Genomic DNA, 18,912 nt, shown 5'->3' with positions numbered 1-18,912 from the left:
ACTGCTCCAAGAGGCCTTTCTTGACTAAGCCCTCATTTCCTCTTTACCTATTCCCTCTGCATCACCCTTGCACTTGGATTTGCACCCTTTATTCACCTCCTCCCCCTCAAGCCCCACAGCACTTATTAATATAAATAAATTATAGATATATACATGTCTGTGTCCCCTCTAGACTATAAACACTCTGTGGACTATAAACACTCTGTGGGCAAGGAATGTGTCCATCAACTTTTGTACTCTCCCAAGCACTTAATACAGTGCTCTGCACACGGTAAGTGCTCAAATACGATTGATTGAACTACAAAAAGCCCAAGATAACAAATAATTCAGAATACCATATATTCACTTCTTAAAAATTGAATTCAGGTTGTTGAATTTAAGTAGATACACTTCTGTTCATTTTGAATAAGCAAGAAATCTCTGGAATTAAACTCCTTTTTTTGTAGATGCTAAATTTGCTGGGTGGGGGGAGGGTTTGCTTTTAATTTTTCTTCAACTTGTTTCCAAATTTCACCAGAATTCAAGTAAACCAAACAGAATATGGAATTGTGAGGTCATATCTAGGAAACAGTACAATTCCAAGCCATTTCAGCATAGAATGTTTAATCATCTGAAGGAGATGTCAGTATGATTGCAGTTTGTAAGAGAATCCTGCATGTTTGCACTTGTCTATTCCTTTCTAGATGACCAGAGTATAAATGAGCACGGGCTAAGGTCACTGCCCACCACACTCTTCTCCTATCAGGAAAGGGGTTCCCTGCTGAGTTGTTAAAGTTAACAGTTTTAGTGAGTGCACAACCTAGACCTCTCCCACAGTGGGTAGATTAATATTTTGCAACTCAAATTTGGGGAAAGCCCAGAAATGGGTATTGGGTGAAGCACCAAAATTAAGGCAGCTGTTATATCAGTATCACTATTTGTGGGAGAGGAGGAGATTTGTATGTCTGTGTGCTTTGTTGTGGAAAACAGGCCTCTGCAATGATCTTTGGTTCAGACTGTATAAGGTGCTGTGCACTGGTAGCCAAAACTCACTCTTAATAAGGGCAGACTCATCCTGTTCAAGAGCCCGTGCAAGATCACAACTGCATCTAGGTTCAGCATCCCTCTCTGACTCTAGCGTGCTACTCCTTTTTAAGCCTCGTGATCCCAACATAAAGGATCCCTCCTCTTGGTGGAATTATGGAGGAAGACCATTTTTAAAGGGCTGTTGATCATCAACTTGTAGTTCATTTTATTCTTCCGTAGCAAGCTCTTCTTGTTCGGCAGTCACCCTTGCTCTAACCACCAGCCCACACTCCTCAGTTCAAATTATGTAGTCTGTAGCCTTTACTATAGGTTTCAAACTGGTGGCAAGAGGCAGTCAGATAAGAGGATTGTGAGCAAATAGAAGTTTTATTTTCATAGTCACTCATTTGAGGAATTCAAAGGAGAGCTATCACGAGGGAAACAAATATTTCTGGTGACTTTGTCTAGCCAAACGGAACTTCACTCTCTTAGAAAATGAAGAAGCAACCTCTGCATGATAAACCTTCTAAAACTGAGCAGTGATCCCAACATAAAGGATCCCTTCTCTTGGTGGAATTATGGAGGAAGACCATTTTTAAAAGGCTGTTGATCATCAGCTTGTAGTTCATTTTATTCTTCCGTAGCAAGCTCTTCTTGTTCAGCAGTCACCCTTGCTCTAACCACCAGCCCACACTCCTCAGTTCAAATTATGTAGTCTGTAGCCTTTACTATAGGTTTCAAACTGGTGGCAAGAGGCAGTCAGATAAGAGGATTGTGAGCAAATAGAAGTTTTATTTTCATAGTCACTCATTTGAAGAATTCAAAGGAGAGCTATCACGAGGGAAACAAATATTTCTGGTGACTTTGTCTAGCCAAAGGGAACTTCACTCTCTTAGAAAATGAAGAAGCAACCTCTACATGATAAACCTTCTAAAACTGAGCAGTGGAAGAAAAAAACTGAATGATGGCAGCTATGTAGACTGCACCTGTCTTTTTCAATATTATTCCAGCATGACTAGGGCAGGCAAATTTGGGTTTTAAGTAATTTTGTTAAGTTTTAGGAAATGTTGAAGTGGATTCCAGCTAGCTTAGATAAATTCACCCAAAGACTGAAATGGCATCAAGGATAGCACATTCTAGTCAATGTTATTCCTTTCAGTGAAAGGAACTCCGCTGTCTGAGGTAGAAATGATGTGTGTGTTGTGTAAAGTTGAAGCTGTATGGCCTAGTGGATAAGAGTATGGGCCTGGGAATCAGAAGGATGAGGGTTCTGAATCTGGATCCCCTGCTTGTCTGCTTTGTGACCTCGGGCAAATTACTAACTTCTCTGTTCCTCAGTTACCTCACCTGCAATATGGGGATTAAGACTGTGAGCCCCATGTGGGACAGGGACTGTGTCCAACCTGATGATCTTGTATCTACCCCAGTGCCTGACTCATGGTAAGTGCTTATCAAACATCATTATTATTTTTAAAGCACAAAATAGCTATTCTTTTGGCTCTTCACTTGAGACCCCAATTAATATTTTGTGTATTATCAATGTGAACTAGATGCTGGAGCATGAAAACAACTAGGGATATGGGTTATGAAAAGCACCATGTGGCCCAGGTTTTGTATTCTAAATTTAAGGACCAGGGATTTGTAATGCTTGGAGACTATTCCTGCAAAGAGGCCTAGTGGAAAGAGCGAGGTCCTGGAGTCTAAAAGCCACTTTTAACTTTTGTGCCTCAATTTCCTAATCTATAAAATGAGGATTCCCTCCTATTTAGACAGAGCATCCCATGTGGGCTATGGTCTGTGCCCAATGTGATTATCTTGTATCTATCCCAATGCTTGGAACTTAACAAATACTATAATTAGTCAATACCCTGGGCCTTTTCATTAATGAACAAAACAATTATAGCTACTACGGTGGTTCTTATAGTCACATCCTAAAGAAATGATTACTTTGTGTTATTGCTAAAGTTGTACACTCTACTACAGATTTAATTAAGGGTTATTGATCTGCATTTTCTGATGGTAGCCTTTAGACTAAAATTATTAATTTAGTTATTTTTAATGAGAAATGGCGAGGCCTAGTGGGAAGGGCACGAGTCTGGGAGTCAGAGGACCTGAGTTCTAATTTCGGCTCCAACACATGTCTGCTGTGTGACCCTGGGCAAGTCCTTTAACTTCTCTGGGATTCAGTTACCTCATCTGCAAAATGGGGATTCAATACTTGTTCTCACTTCTACATAGACTGTGAGTCCCATGTGGGACCTGATTATCTCCCAAATTCTCCAGCACTTAGTACAGTGCTTGACACACAGTAAGTGCTTAAGGAATACCATTACTTTTATCACTTACTCTGTTAACTTTCCCTGTGGGAACACAACTGACAGAAACAAGAGGGGATATGCAGATAGCAAGAACCATTAGCTTAATAATCAACTCCCATGCAAATGTTCTCAGTCCCAACCACTCTTTGTGACTGGATTAAGGCTCATCTGACACTTAGATGGGGAAAATCCATTCTCCTCTCATCACATATTTACTAAATGCTGGGGTAAAAACAATCACGTTAGACACATGCATCTGATAGACAGATCACTGCAGTGCTTACAGAAATGCAGCTTTTCTGGGTGAGACTTGGAGGAAAGAGAAGACCCAAGCAGTACTGCAGCTCCAGTGGGGAAACCAGAAGTCAGGAGGACAGTAGAAACTTTTTTAAAACGAGATACAGTAAAACACAAGGTCAAAATGCCGCAGCTATTGACTGCTGGGAAGCGGTAGTTGTGGAAATCAGAATTGGTTTTTTAAATTGCTTACTGTGTGCCAGTGTACTAAGCGCTGGGGTAGATACAAGCAGGTGCCAAAAAGGCTGAACATGAGAAGGGAAGAGTCAAGAAGAAATTAGCCAGTGGCTAGTGTGGCATTTTGTAAATCAGTCCACAAATCAAGGCATAGACTGTAAGCTCATTGTAGGCGGGGAACACGTCTACCAACTCTGTTATATTGTACTCTTCCAAACACTTGGTTCAGTGGTCTGCATATAGTAAGTGCTCAATAAATTACAGTTAAGTGATCATTCTGCTAGTAGAACAGTGTGTCCGCCTGCTATCAAGATAGTGTCAGCAGTCCCTGAACTGCTGTTTGGGCACAGAATTTGTAGGAACCTGATATCGATTGAATGAATGAATTTATTTATTTTACTTGTACATATTTATTCTATTTGTTTTATTTCATTAATATGTTCTGTTTTGTTGTCTGTCTCTCTGTGTGGCCAACTTGTACTTCCCAAGCGCTTAGGACAGTGCTCTGCACACAGTAAGCGCTCAATAAATACGATTGAATGAATGAATTTATTTTACTTGGACATATTCTATTTATTTTATTTCATTAATATGTTCTGTTTTGTTGTCTGTCTCCCCCTTCTAGACTGTGAGCCCGCTGTTGGGTAGGGACCGTCTCTATATGTTCCCGACTTGGACTTCCCAAGCGCTTAGTACGGTGCCCTGCACACAGTAAGCGCTCAATAAATATGATTGAATGAATGAATGAATACAAGCCGATCAGATTGGAAACAGTCCCTGCCCCATGTTCATAGTCTTAATCCCCATTTTGCAGATGACTAACTGAGGCATAGAGAAGTGGAGTGAATTGCCCAAATTACTCAATAAATACGATTGATGATGAAAGTCACACAGCAAAATGGCGGAGTGAGGATTGGAGTGAATTGCCCAAATTGCTCAATAAATACGATTGATGATGAAAGTCACACAGCAAAATAGCGGAGTGAGGATTGGAAACTAAGTCCTTCTGACTCTCAGGCCCGTGCTTCATCCACTAGGCCACGCAGGCCACGCTGCTTCTCATGGCTGAGGGAAGAATTGTGATAGCAAGAAACACAATCAGAATTGGGACTTTCTAACAGAAAATTCAGTAGCAGTGCCAAGGCTGGAAGAGACTTGGCAGGGATCGGTCCCTTTGGTCAAACCCACATAGGAATAGCAATAATAATAGCAGTAATAATGACGGTATTTAAGCGCTTACTATGTACCAAGCACTGTTCTGAGCACTGGGGTAGATAAAAGGTAATCAGGTTGTCCCATGTGGTTCTCACAGTCTTAATCCCCATTTTACAAATGAGGTAATCAATCAATCAATCAATCGTATTTATTGAGCGCTTACTGTGTGCCGAGCACTGTACTAAGCGCTTGGGAAGCACAAGTTGGCAACATATAGAGACAGTCCCTACCCAACAGTGGGCTCACAGTCTAAAAGGGGGAGACAGAGAACAAAACCAAACATACCAACAAAATAAAATAAATAGAATAGATATGTACAAGCAAAATAAATAAATAAATAGAGTAATAAATATGTACAAACATATACATATATACAGGTGCTGTGGGGAAGGGAAGGAGGTAAGATGGGGGGATGGAGAGGGGGACGAGGGGGAGAGGTAACTGAGACACAGAGAAGTTAAGTGACTTGCCCAAAGTTACACAGCTGACAAGTGGCGGAGCTGGGATTAGGACCCGTGACCTCTGACTCCCAAGCCTGTGCTGTTTTCATTCATTCATTCAATCATATTTATTGAGCGCTTACTGTGTGCAGAGCACTGTATTAAGCACTTAGGAAGTACAATTCAGCATCAAATAGAGACGATCCCTTCCCACAGTAGGCCCACAGTCTCGAAGAGGGGAGACAGAAATCAAAACAAGTAAACAGGCATCAGTAGCGTCATTGTAAATAAAAAGAATTATAGCTGTACGTGCATTATTAATAAAAATAAATAAAATTATAATTATATACACAAGTGCAGTGGGGCGGAGAGGAGGGTAGAGCAAAAGGAGTGAGTCGGGGCAATGGGAAGGAGGAGCAGAGGAAAGGAGGGGGCTTTTCCACTAAGCCACGCTGCTTCTCAATAAAATTAACTTTGAGCAAAGTATAAATTTTCAGGTTCACAGTTGATGCCAGTAGGGATCGCTTTTTGGGTAACCTGTGGATGTGGCTGACTGCTACTGGGATGTGTAAAGATGATCTTCTGGCCTGCAGCTGCAAGACTGTTCTGTGGCATCTCTCACTGCTTTCAATTTGACCTCAGACTTCATTAGCAAACACAACTGCACAACAAAGGCAGTTGCAAATCCTGGTCCAAAAATCTACCTAACTTCTCTGCTCCTCAGTTCTCCTGTTCTCCCTCCTATTGAGACTGTGAGCCCCTTGCAGGACAGGGGCTTTGTCCAACCTGATTCACTTGTATCTACCCCAGTCCTTAGTAAACTATTTGACACACAGTAAGGGCTTAACAAATACCATAAAAAAGCACATGTTCTGATTGGCATCAATAGGGCACCCCAGCCACTGAACCTGGGAATGTAATCAGATGTGGCTTGGGAGTTGTCAGCTGGTGCCCAGTGAGGCAGCATGGCTTGGTGGTTAGAGCACAGGACTGGGAGTCAGGAGGACCTTAGATCTAATCCTGGCTCTGCCACGTGTCTGCTGTGTGACTTTAGGCAGATCACTTCACTTCTCTGTGCCTCAGTTACTTCATCTGTAAAATTGGGATAAGAGTGTGAGCCCCATGTGGGACAGGGACTGTGTCCAACCTGATTAACTTATATCTACCCCACTGCTTAGGATAGTGTTTGACACATAGTAAGTGCTTAACAAGCACCATAATTGTTATTTTCATTATAAATATGTAGAACTGGGATTATTCAGTTAAGGCTTGCTGAGTTCAGCTGCAGACTATACCTCCTCTTTTACTGTCCCCAAAGCCACCTGTTGGCAAATATGAACATATTCAGTGTATCTTCACTAATTGTATTACTGTACTAGGTTTTTTTTTTAATAATTTAGTTGGTCTGATGTGACTAACAAATCCAGGTTCTTTATGGATAGGAAACACACCGCTGTTTTTATGTACTTTCTCAAGTGCTTAGTACAGTGCTCCCAGTGGGTGCCCAATAAATAGTATTATTACTTACTAACACTGAGTCAAGATCACCATGGACCCACAGAAGGGATTTTTAATTATGCATCTGATTTCTTTGTGTTATTGTACTCTCCCAAATGCTTATTACAGTGCGCTGCACGCAGTGTGCACTCAGTAAATGTCATTGGTTGGGAGATTGTGGCACCTGACCATGCATCTAACTTCTTACCATTAGTAGCATTTTTAAACCTGAAGAGTGACTCTTTACATATATATAAAAGCTGAAACTTATCCATTGAAACAGTTATATATTTTTACATAAAGGATAATGATGCTCCATTTTTCAGTAGTCAGCAGTCCCCTGCCAAATAATTGTGTAAACTATGGTGTGGTTTCTTCACTTCATGCAGATGATGCATAAATGTCAGTAGGGAAGCAAGCTTAACTTTTTCATTATGGAAAGATAAACGAGGACTGGTGTATGTCCATTGGTGGTAAAACATACCACTTCATATTTTAACAAGAATGTCATACAAAGGTGCATCTTGTAATTCAATAAATAAGATGCTGGAGTTAGTTTACAAGGGGAAGCGTATGTTAAAATCCAGCCAAGTCTGAGTTGTGATATCCAAGAGTTGAGGTATGTTTATTAGGCTGGCAGTTGAATAAGTGTTAGGTTTATATATGCTCACTCTGAAGGTGATACCCTTAATACGCTTAGAACAGTGCTTTGCACATAGTAAGTGCTTAATAAATGCCATTATTATTATTACAGAGGTTGAATGCCCAGAAGAGAAATTGTGGATCCATCAGGCAGTGGCAAATATCAAATTTGTGACAGGAGGACTAAAGTGCTGCTGGCCCACAGTCTTATTCATACACCATAATCCCCATTCTCTTCATTGCTGTTTGAGTCTAATAATGATAATCATTATAATAATTGTAGAATGTATCACTTACTAAGCACTGGAATCTACATGAGATAATCAGGTTGAGCCCAGTCCCTGTCTGAGATGGGGCTCTCAGGGACTGTGTCGGACATGATTATCTTGTAGCTACCTCAGTGCTTACTACATGCTTGCCCCACAAGCGTTCAACAAATACCACGCTTATTACTTGCAACTAACTTGCTTTGGAATACTCCTAAATTGGCAGAAACAGGCTGACAGGGTCAGTGGTAGTGACTCAATCATGTCTTAATGAGACTAGCATAGGCCCTACTGAGAGCTCACCTCCTCCAGGAGGCCTTCCCAGACTGAGCCCCTTCCTTCCTCTCCCCCTCGTCCCCCTCTCCATCCCCCCATCTTACCTCCTTCCGTTCCCCACAGCACCTGTATATATGTTTGTACATATTTATTACTCTATTTATTTATTGTACTTGTACATATCTATTCTATTTATTTGATTTTGTTAGTATGTTTGGTTTTGTTCTCTGTCTCCCCCTTTTAGACTGTGAGCCCACTGTTGGGTAGGGACTGTCTCTATATGTTGCCAACTTGTACTTCCCAAGCGATTAGTACAGTGCTCTGCACACGGCAAGCGCTCAATAAATACGATTGATTGAAACAGCAAGCTCACTGTGGACAGGGAATGTGTCTGTTGTACTCTCCAAAGGGCTTAATATGATGCTTAGTACACAATAGGTGCTCAATAAATATGAATGAATGAGAAGACTGAGAATCCAGGAAAAATAAAACACAGAGATTCATTCATTCAATTGTATTTATAGAGCACTTACTGTGTACATAACACTTTACTAAGCACTTGGGAAGTACAACTCGGCAACATATAGAGACGGTCCCTATCCAGAGATGCCAGTAAATGGGCTGTATATTTCCTACAATACCATATCTGTGCCTTAATTCCGAGTGATCATTTTTGGGTTATTCTGGCAGATCAATCAATGGTATTTATTGGGCACTTATTATGTACTAAGCGCTTCAGAGAGTACAATACAAAATAATTAGCAGACACATTCCCTGCCCAACTTAGTCTAGAGGATCTCTTAAAGCTTCACCAGCAGAAACAGTGAGGCTGTAATTGGCACTGTGACTTGGTCAGACCAGTAATGCTTCAAGCCTCTCTGCATCTTGGCAATAATGGCCTGAAGGAATGTTCATCCAATGACATGAGCCTGCTTGAATTGAGTGCATTGTGGTGTCAAGAAAAAACAGCTTGTCAGCTATGTACGGCATCAGAACAGGTGATTAGTACAGTACAGTTTTCCTTAAAGCAAGGCTTTGCAAGAACTCCACCTTAATGTTTTAGGAGAAATGGGCAGACAGTCCCACCAGTGGCAATAGGATACTCGGAAGAACCGTGTTATAGCTGTTCTCTGTGATACCCACTAACATCCCTAGTTTTCCCTTCTACATCTCTACTACTCCCTCTACTTAGCCATTATGGACCACTCTATTAGAACCTATTTTGCCTACCCAGCTATATTTGCTAAAAGGCAAAGCAATTGAGAAGCGGCATGGCCTAGTGGATAGAGAGCATTGGCCCAGGAGTCTGAAGGGCCTGGGTTCTAATTCCGGCACCGACACTTGTCTACTGTTTTGTCCTTGGACAAGTTACTTACCTTCTAGTGCATAGAATGGTGTTTGGCATATAGTAAGCACTTAACAAGTACTATTATTATTATTATTATTATTATTATTACCACCTTATCTGTAAAATGGGGATTCAGACTGTGAGCCCATGTGGGGCAGGGACTACATAATAATAATAATGATGATGATGGTATTTATTAAGTGCTTACTATGTGCAGAGCACTGTTCTAAGCGCTGGGGAAGTTACAAGGTGATCAGGTTGTCCCTCGTGGGGCTCACAGTCTTAATCCCCATTTTACAGATGAGGTAACTGAGGCACAGAGAAGTTAAGTGACTTGCCCAAAGTCACACAGCTAAGTGGCGAAGCTGGAATTAGAACCCATGATCTCTGACTCCAAAGCCCGTGCTCTTTCCACTGAGCCACGCTGATTGGCTTGTACCTACCCCAGCACTTAGTACAGTACCTGACACATAGTAAGTACTTAAATACTGTTAAAAAGGGCACACAACTAATTGTTTTTTTACTTCTCTGCAGGATAGCAAGAGCCATGAGTAGGCAGGAGAGAAAAAACTTCTAACTTCAACACCCATGACCTCACACATTTTAAGCACACAGTACGGTGTGGTGATGTTCATTTTTGAACTAACTCTTCTTTAGGAAACAACCGGGAAAAATACCCTAATTTTACTAAAAACTTTTTACATTAAGTAAAGCAAATATCCTTGTTATAATCTTCCCCGCTGACCGTGGATTTATTGGGCTCCTTGACAGAGCATAAGGCAATGACTGATACTGATAGGTGATAAAATCTAGATTTACTCAACCTTGACTAGCACTCTTATGGAAATATGTCTTTAGAATGCTCAAACAATTTGAAGAGAAGTGACTGTCCATCCTTAAGTAGTAGTTCCCTTCTCCAAAATGAAGTATTTGGACACCATCTAGTGGCTAGGAAAAGTGCTCTGAGGAATGAGAATTTTCACAAGGATCATCTTCTTGACTCTCTTTATCTCCCTAGTGATTTTGCTTTGGGGTTTTTTGTTTGTTTTTCCCTCCGGAAGGTTCTAAATATCCACCACAGATTAAGGCATGGCCTTAATCCAGAAGCAGCATGGCCTAGTGGAAAGAGCACAGGCCTGTGAGTCAGAGGACCAGGGCTCTAATTCCAGCTCTGCCATTTGCTTGCTGTGTGACCTATTACTCTATTTATTTATTTATTACTGTATTTATTTTACTTGTACATACCTATTCTATTTATTTTATTTTGTTAATATGTTTGGTTTTGTTCTCCGTCTCCCCCTTTTAGACTGTGAGCCCACTGTTGGGCAGGGACTTTCTCTATTTGTTGCAAATTTGCACTTCCCAAGCGCTTAGTACAGTGCTCTGCACACAGTAAGCGCTCAATAAATACGATTGATGATGATGATGACCTTGGGCAAATCATTTATCTTCTCTTAAATTCTCAGATTCCTCAACTGTAAAATGGGGATTAAATACCAGTTCTCCCTCCTACTTAGACTGTGAGCCTCATGCAGGGCAGGGATTGTATCTGACCTAATTAATTTGTACCTCCTCCACCAATTAGAACAGTGTTTGACACATAGTAAGCACTTAACAGATACCATAAGAAAGCTACCTCAGTTAATGGAGGTAGGGTGGAGATGGGGCATCCAGAAAGAACAAAGTTATTTCTGCAGTCTCCTCATTACTCAAAGCTTAAATTATCTACCTTATTTTCTTTGGAGGATATTAGAGATACAGTTCTTTGAAAGTCAGTGTCATATAGTGATGTCACTTTGTATTCTGGTATCTTGCAGTATGTCAAACTAAGAGACTGTGTTTCTGAATTGGGCATATAAATTCATCAACCTTGCATATACATCTTTAATATTTTTGTGGTATTTGGTAAGCATTTATTATGTGCCAGGCCCTGTATTAAGTGTAGGGATAGATACAAGGTCAGATACAATGCATATCCCAAGTGGGGCTCAGTCTTAATCCCCATTTTACAGATGTGGCAACTGAAGCCCAGAGAAGTGAAGTGATTTCCCCAAGGTCACATAGCAGGCAAGGGATGGAGCCAGGATTAGAACCCAGGTGGTTCTGACCTCAAGGCCTGGGCTCTATCCACTAGACCATGCTGTTTCTCAATAATAATGATAATAATAATTTAATATCAATTTGAAGTTAGAAAAACATTTAGGGATCTTAAGTGTTCAGTTTATTGCAAATCAGGTGACAGTGCTATGCTATTAATACAAGGAGAGAGGAGAGAATAATAATAATCATTGTGGTATTAAGTGCTTTCTATATGCCAGACACTGTACTAAGAGTTGGGGTGGATACAATTAAATCGGGTTGGACCCAGTCCCTGTCCTATGTGGGGCTCACAGTCTCAAGCCCCATTTTACAGGTGAGGTAACTGAGGCACAGGGAAGTGAAATGACTTGCCCTAGGTCACACAGACAAGCAGCAGAGCCAGGATTAGAACACATGGGCTTTGCTCTACCCACTATGCCATGCTACTTCTTTGTTTTTTTTAAATGGTTTTTACTAAGTGTTTACTATGTGCCAAGCACTGTTCTAAGTGCTGGGGTAGATAATCAGCTAATCAGGTTGTCCCATATGGGGCTCACAGTCTTAATCTTCATTTTACAGATGAGGTAGCTGAGGCACAGAGAAGTTATGGGGCTTGCCCAAGATCACACAGCATACAAGTGGTGGAGCTGGGATTAAAACCCACAACTCTGACTCCCAAGCCTGTGCTCTTTCCACTAAGCCATACTCCTTCTCTAATGTGATGTGAATACCAATATGATGTTAGTAATGAAGGGGAATCCAGGTTATATCCTTTTTCCTCTAAGCCCTGGGCACAGCAGTTTTCTTCCTTTCTTCACTTCATGTAAGTAGATGACACATCTAGAGAGAAGGAACTAGCTACCAATGACTTGGAGATTGACAGTCCTGGGTATCTTCACTGGATCACAAGATGGCATTTATTGAGTGCTTACTGTGTGCAGAGCACTGTGGAGCATAGCAAAGACAGACAGGGGGGAGGGATTGTAATGCAGAGTTAAATAAGGCCTTTATGCAATCCATTTGTTGAAACCATTTTCTATTCCTCACGAGTGATAAAGCCTCAGTTTTTATGTCTAGGCTATAAACTGAAAATAACTGATTGAGTTTGACTCAAACTTCAAGTGCCCTTATTCGGCATGACTGCTGAAAGTAAGAATTATCGGTTCTAAAAAGAGGATGCCAATAATCCAGCCTGAAATTAATGAGATATTACACCAAACATAATAAACACATCTAGGTGCAGTATTGAGTTGTCGATGTAGTATCCAGCCCAGAATTCTGTTCCAACAGTAGTAGCTACAGAATGCTGTCTCCTTGACAAATCTTTGCCAGAAAAGCCAACTTTCCTTAAAGCTATAAATCCAAGAAGGATGCCCTTAACTAGTATACCAAATAAAGAGACTTGTTAATCGAGCTCAGAAATCTAATTGATGAAACATTGCACTGTCTTCGTAGCTGTATCAGCAAGTACTATAAAATCATAAAGTCATAAATTCAGCGTATTTCTTATTTATGCTGTAAATTCAAGCGTTAAACCACCACACTAAACAATGTTCTGATCCTCTCTAGACTGTAAGCTTGTTGAGGTCAGAAAACATATCTATCAACTCTGTACTCTCCCAAGCATTTACTATAGTGCTCTGCATACAGTAAGCTCTCAGACACAATTGATTCACCAAAGCAAATCCACAACCAAGAGCTACTCTAACTTCTTTGGTTCTAATCAAGGATCCCATCATGTTTTTGTGTACAGTGCCAAAAACCATCAAATACCAGCTTGATCGACCTTAGTGATCAAATCAAATATCTAATTCAGTCTTAATAGATTTCCTCTCACAGATATGATTAATACAAAGGCAAAAAACTCCATTAGTATAAATCTTATTTTCTGAAATTACATGTTTTATGCATATTCAACTTAGTTGGATTGCTTTGCCACTTTGGATCGTTAATGAAGATAAATTTTCTGTGCTGCAAGTCTTTAGAATTCATACACAACACTGACTGAATATATAAATTTTTTTCTGGCTATTCTCAGCTATACCCTGGAATCCAGCTCTTAAAGACTTCAAGGAAAGGAGCTTTTTGATAACTTAATAACCCGTGCTGTGATATAAAGCACTTTACTCACTGAGATCTATTCATTGAGGGGAACCTTCAGTTGCAGTGGGTTCTAATTCCAGCACTGCCACTTGTTTGTTGTGTGACCTTGGACCAGTCACTTAACTCCACTGTGCCTCGGTTACCTCATCTGTTAAATGGGGATTAAAATTGGAAGCCCCATGTGGGACATGGATCATGTCCAACCTGATTATCCTGTATCTAGCCAGCACTTAATACAGTACCTGGTGCCTCATAAGTGCTTAAATACCATTTTTAAAAAAATAGGGAAATAGATGATAACCCTCCTCCATGTAACCTCCCTTATGAAGGTCGGGGCACTATTCATCAATATTGTACCTTTGGGAGGTAGGCAAGCATTAATCCCCATTTGCGAAACACACAGAAACAGAGCATCTCACAGAAAGTCATTAATTAGGACACAAACCCCCTAGATTCAGAAGTTCTGATAGTCACTCAACACAGGTAATCTATTAAAACTAGGAAAGCGAGGACTGTGGCTTCAATCAGCATTCATAATACACTTCCAAACTGTTACCTTTATTCCTCTGTTTAATCTGCTTCATTTCCAAATGGAAATATCCCAGGCAATACCTTAACAGTATTAAGGACTAGGAAAGAAAAGTTTGTAAACAGTATTACATCTACTAGAAGCTTTAGTATTAGAGGCTTTTAGAACTGGGGGGGTGGGGGGGTGGGGGGGGGTTGATTTCTTTTGCTGAGATACAGTTGTCCAGCACTAATACCCAGAGGAAATAACCTAAAATTGGTAATGCTCAGTGTTTTGGCCTGCATATCCTGGCCGCCTTCTTGAAGTTCATAATTGTAACTTACAGTGACAGGTATAACAAATGTATAGAAGGGTGTTGTCCGCAGAGGCCCCTGATTTGATGTCCATTTTCTTGTCGGTTAATAATGTGCCCTAAAATAAAACTGCATGCAGGAGTTAGATTGGAATTCCAAGAAATATGGTTGCTGAATTTACACTGCGGCCATAGGATGAATGCAAATGTGTTAAATATTGCAAAAAACACCAAGCCCTCCTGCCTGGATCTCCATCCCCTTTGTATCCAATAAACCCCTCTCTCCCCATTTACAAAGACCTTCTAAATGATATCTCTTCCCAGGAAGCCTTCCCTGACTTCGATGATACTCACCCTCCCCTCCCACAGCACTTATGTACATAGCCTTATATTCTTACTTCCTCTACCTTATTATCTTAATTTATTATCCTGTCTCTCTCCCCCATTTGATTGTAAGCTCTCCTAGAGCAGGTATCATGTCTACCAACCGACTCTAATGCAGTTAGAGTGGTCTCTACATAGAGTATGTGCTCAAAATGATGCCACTGATTGAGGTGAATATAAGGTTAGAAAACAAATAAGCACAAGTGCTAAGAATTGTTGACAAACTAAGGAGTAGAGCTGAGGGTAACCCAAGAGGCCTGCATGAGGAAGGTGAACTTGAGGAGGAAGAAGGATACAGTGTGAGCACTTCTTGACTCTTGTCTGAAATTTTATCCCACTGCCATTATGTACAGAATATGTTGCAAGTAAAAACAAAGTGGTTTGCAGTCTCCAAGTTGTTGCTCTTGGTAGTAATTATTTTTTTTACCCTCCCCTTTCCATACCTTTTCTTCCCCTCCTGTTCCTCCCTTGCCCTCCTTCCATCCCCCACAATGTTTATGCAGGTTTTCGGGCTGTTGGTATGGACACTAATAGCTGGAACAGAATACTTCCGAGTTCCTGCATTTGGCTGGGTGATGTTTGTGGCTGTATTTTACTGGGTTCTTACAGTCTTCTTCCTAATCATCTATATGACAATGACCTACACCAGGATTCCCCAGGTGCCATGGACCACGGTGGTAAGACAGAGTTTAACTGAACAGAAGCTCTTGCATGCACATTAATGTGTTCGTTATTGTTTTCTTCTCTCTCCTGAATATGCCCTTTATTGAGACTTTTCTGCAAAAATGAATGTTTATCTACCAAAGATGCATGCATTCCTCAGTCTTTACCCATCCCATTAAAAGCCAGTTACTTTAAACTTGAGTTAAGCCCCATGTGGTACATGCCCCGCTCTCCAGAGGACATGACTCGCAACCTTTTTTTACTTTTTTTATTTATTATTTTAACGGCATTTGTTAAGCACTTACTAAGTGCCAGGCACTGTACTAAGCACATGGAAGCCAATCAGGTTGGACATTGACTGTCGCACTAGGGACTCAGTCTTAATCCCCATTTTACAGATGAAGTAAGTGAAGCACAGAGAAGTGAATTGATTCACCCAAGGACGCACAACAGAAAAATGGTGGAGCCGGAATTAGAACCCAAGTCCTAGGACTACCATCTGGGTAGGGATTGTCTCTGTATGTTGCCAACTTGTACTTCCCAAGCACTTAATACAGTGCTCTGCACACAGTAAGCGCTCAATAAATACGATTGAATGAATGAATAAATGTTACCTGGCCCTCCTAATTTCCTCCCCAATCGTTCCCACTGATTGGTTCAGCTAAGTATTTACACTTCCCTCAGGAAGAGGCAACACGAAGTGAGCCCACCTGACTTTCTCCTTCCCCACTAAAGCGTGGAGGCCAGTGGAACTAGGAACACCCTGCTTTAGTCTACCTCTGCCTTCTGAGGACACTCAGTTACTACTAGCTATTACCCCTACTAGGTTGTTCATGGTAGATGTAAGTTTTCTGTGGGCAAGGAACATGCCTACCAACTCTTCTACACTGTACTCTTGCAGTAATCACTCAATAGATACGATTGATTAGTGGACTGGTTGGCTAGAACTGGGTTAAAATGTTGATCTCTGGTCAGGCTCAGTGAAGGTACTCATTGGACCCAGAATTGGAGCTAGGGAAGACCACTTATCAGGAATTCAGCTTAGGTTGTGGGCCTGGACATTTCCTGTGATCTGACCTGCCATGGAACCTCGGTTTCATGTGATAAGAGGATTAACTCAATCGGCCCATACAGCGTCCCTCAGCCTATAAGGGGGACCACTTTCTGAGGAAAGTAGCGAAAAGAGAAGCCTTGTGAAGTAAAACCCAGGCTTCTTGATGGTAGGAGGTTAAGTTCCAGGTGACAATTGAGGAGCTAATTTATACCCCAGAAGTTTGGAGCACGTTTCGAAGAATTTGGGAGTCATTCTTCCTCCAGTTAAAAAATCAAAAGGTACAAACTGACCTCAGGTGCCCCGATTCCCTCTTCCCCTCCTCTCTGGAGGAGTTATGCTAAGGGCAATGTTTACAAAGCACTGTTGAGCTCACATGTCCTTGGTCCACAGAAGCTGCCTCCTTTTAAACTGATATGTTCTAAGGAAAGGTGGTGAAAGTGAATCTGGACTAGTTTTCCATAGCAAAAGGAGGGTTTGGTATTAGATCTAACAAAATGTCATGATGTAAGCAAGGGATTTCTGAGCTAAGACTGTTGTTGTACAAAGAGCCTCAATGGAGTGAAGTTGGATAGCTGAGGTAGGTGTTTAATCAGTGGTTCAGTGCACAACCACCAGACAAGCTAAATGAAAATATATGAAAAATCCCAATGCAAAAAAACCCATAATTTCTTGTCAGTTTACAATTGTTCACTAGAATGACTTGCTTTAAAAAAAAAATCCAAGGGCTTTTGGAAACCATAGTTCCATGATCCTGAAGACACTGGAGGAGAGGGGTAGAAAAGTGTGAAGTTCTTGTGTTAGATTCTTAGAATGTGTAATTTTTTTGTGCTTTAAGAGGGTAATGCAACAAATTGGACAATGGAATTTCAAAATGTCTAAATAAGGTTCTGCGAGATACAGCAGTAATAATGGATTAAAATGGAGTAGGCATAGTTCATCTTATTCCCAATTAGTACTTAAATTTCTTGATTTGCTCTAACAAGTACTGCCAATCATGTATTATTTTAAGGCAATATTAAACAAGTGCTGTACAAAACCTATGTTGTTCTCTCTCTCTCTCTCTCTCTCTCTCTCTCTCTCTCTCTCTCTTCCCCCCCTCTCTCCATCTCCCTCTCTCCCTCCCTCCCTCCCTCCCTCTCTTCTAACTAAATTTAGCTGGAACAAACATGGGTTCTGACTAAAAAACCAAGGCATAAACACAAACAGATCAAACAGTCAAGTACTTGTAGTTGTTTGGATTTGTGTGCTACTTCAGGATATTTTTATATCTGGCATAAACACCCACAAGCAGCATGGCTCAGTTAATAGACCATGAGCCTGGGAGTCAGAAGGATGTGGGTTCTAATCCTGGCTCTGCCACATGTCTTCTGTGAGACCCTGGGCAAAACACTTATCTTCTCTGTTCCTCAGTTACCCCATCTGTAAAATGGGGATATGTGAGCCCCAAGTGGAACAGGGATTGTGTCCAACCTGGTTAACTTGTATCTACCCCGGCACTTAGAACAGTTCTTAGCACTTAATAAGTTCTTAAGAAGTACTATTATTATTATTATTATTATGTCTTATTAAGGGTTGCTAAGCTAAGGAAAATGGCTGCATAGGTGTAAAATTTTCCCCCCAAAACCAATTGTAAACAATGTTCAAAAGTCTTGTATTAGAAATGACTCTTCTTAAGTGGTGGTACTTATTGAGTGCTTACTATGTGCAGTAGAACCCAGGCTTTCTGATGAATAGGAGGTTAAGTTCCAGGTGCCAGTTGAGCAGCTTATTATAAATGAAATTCCACCACAAGCATTCTGGTGTACCAGCCTAAATATACCATAGGTTGTGTTTGGAAACCTGCACATCTAGAATGCTCTTGGGGAGCCAGCAATGCAGCAGCTAGTTGAACATGTAAATCGCTTCATCAAGTGGAGGGTTATGATCTCAAAAGCCATGATTATCTCTCTGGGCCCTGACTGATAACCCTGCTTAGAGAAGGAGGTTTTTAAAAAAAACAACCCAAATTTGAAAAAACAATCTCAGAACTAAACACCCAATGCAAGAATGTGTGCAACTGCCAAGTCATTCCTAAGAAGGAGACTCACTGCAATGCTCTTCTGTGTTTTGTTCTGACCCAGGGACTGTGCTTTAATGGAAGTGCCTTTATTTTATACCTCATTGCCGCCATTGTAGATGCATCTTCGGTTACTAAAGAGCAGGACAGCCACAACTACAACAGTTGGGCAGCTTCTTCGGTAAGTAAGCTTTGTTATAATGTAGTATTCCGATGATTAAAGCAATGCCCATATTCTCCATCACCCTTCTGAAGTGGTGATTGTATGGGA

General features: G+C 41.0%; 1 protein-coding gene across 2 annotated transcripts in view; it reads left to right on the top strand.

Annotated features, from left to right (window-relative positions):
- Positions 1–18,912, top strand: part of CMTM8 (CKLF like MARVEL transmembrane domain containing 8) — a 57,817-nt gene that overhangs the window by 36,208 nt on the left and 2,697 nt on the right. For both annotated transcript variants that reach the window (XM_038769827.1, XM_038769817.1), the window contains exons 2-3: positions 15,372–15,545; positions 18,706–18,822. In XM_038769827.1, the coding sequence (XP_038625755.1) occupies positions 15,372–15,545; positions 18,706–18,822 (291 nt within the window). The remainder of the gene's footprint in view (positions 1–15,371; positions 15,546–18,705; positions 18,823–18,912) is intronic.

This window comes from Tachyglossus aculeatus, chromosome 2 (genome assembly GCF_015852505.1).
Source record: "Tachyglossus aculeatus isolate mTacAcu1 chromosome 2, mTacAcu1.pri, whole genome shotgun sequence".
NCBI classification, from domain to species: domain Eukaryota; kingdom Metazoa; phylum Chordata; class Mammalia; order Monotremata; family Tachyglossidae; genus Tachyglossus; species Tachyglossus aculeatus.
The sequence above is the reverse complement of the archived record's forward strand: the minus strand, read 5'-3'. Positions and strand labels throughout refer to the sequence as shown.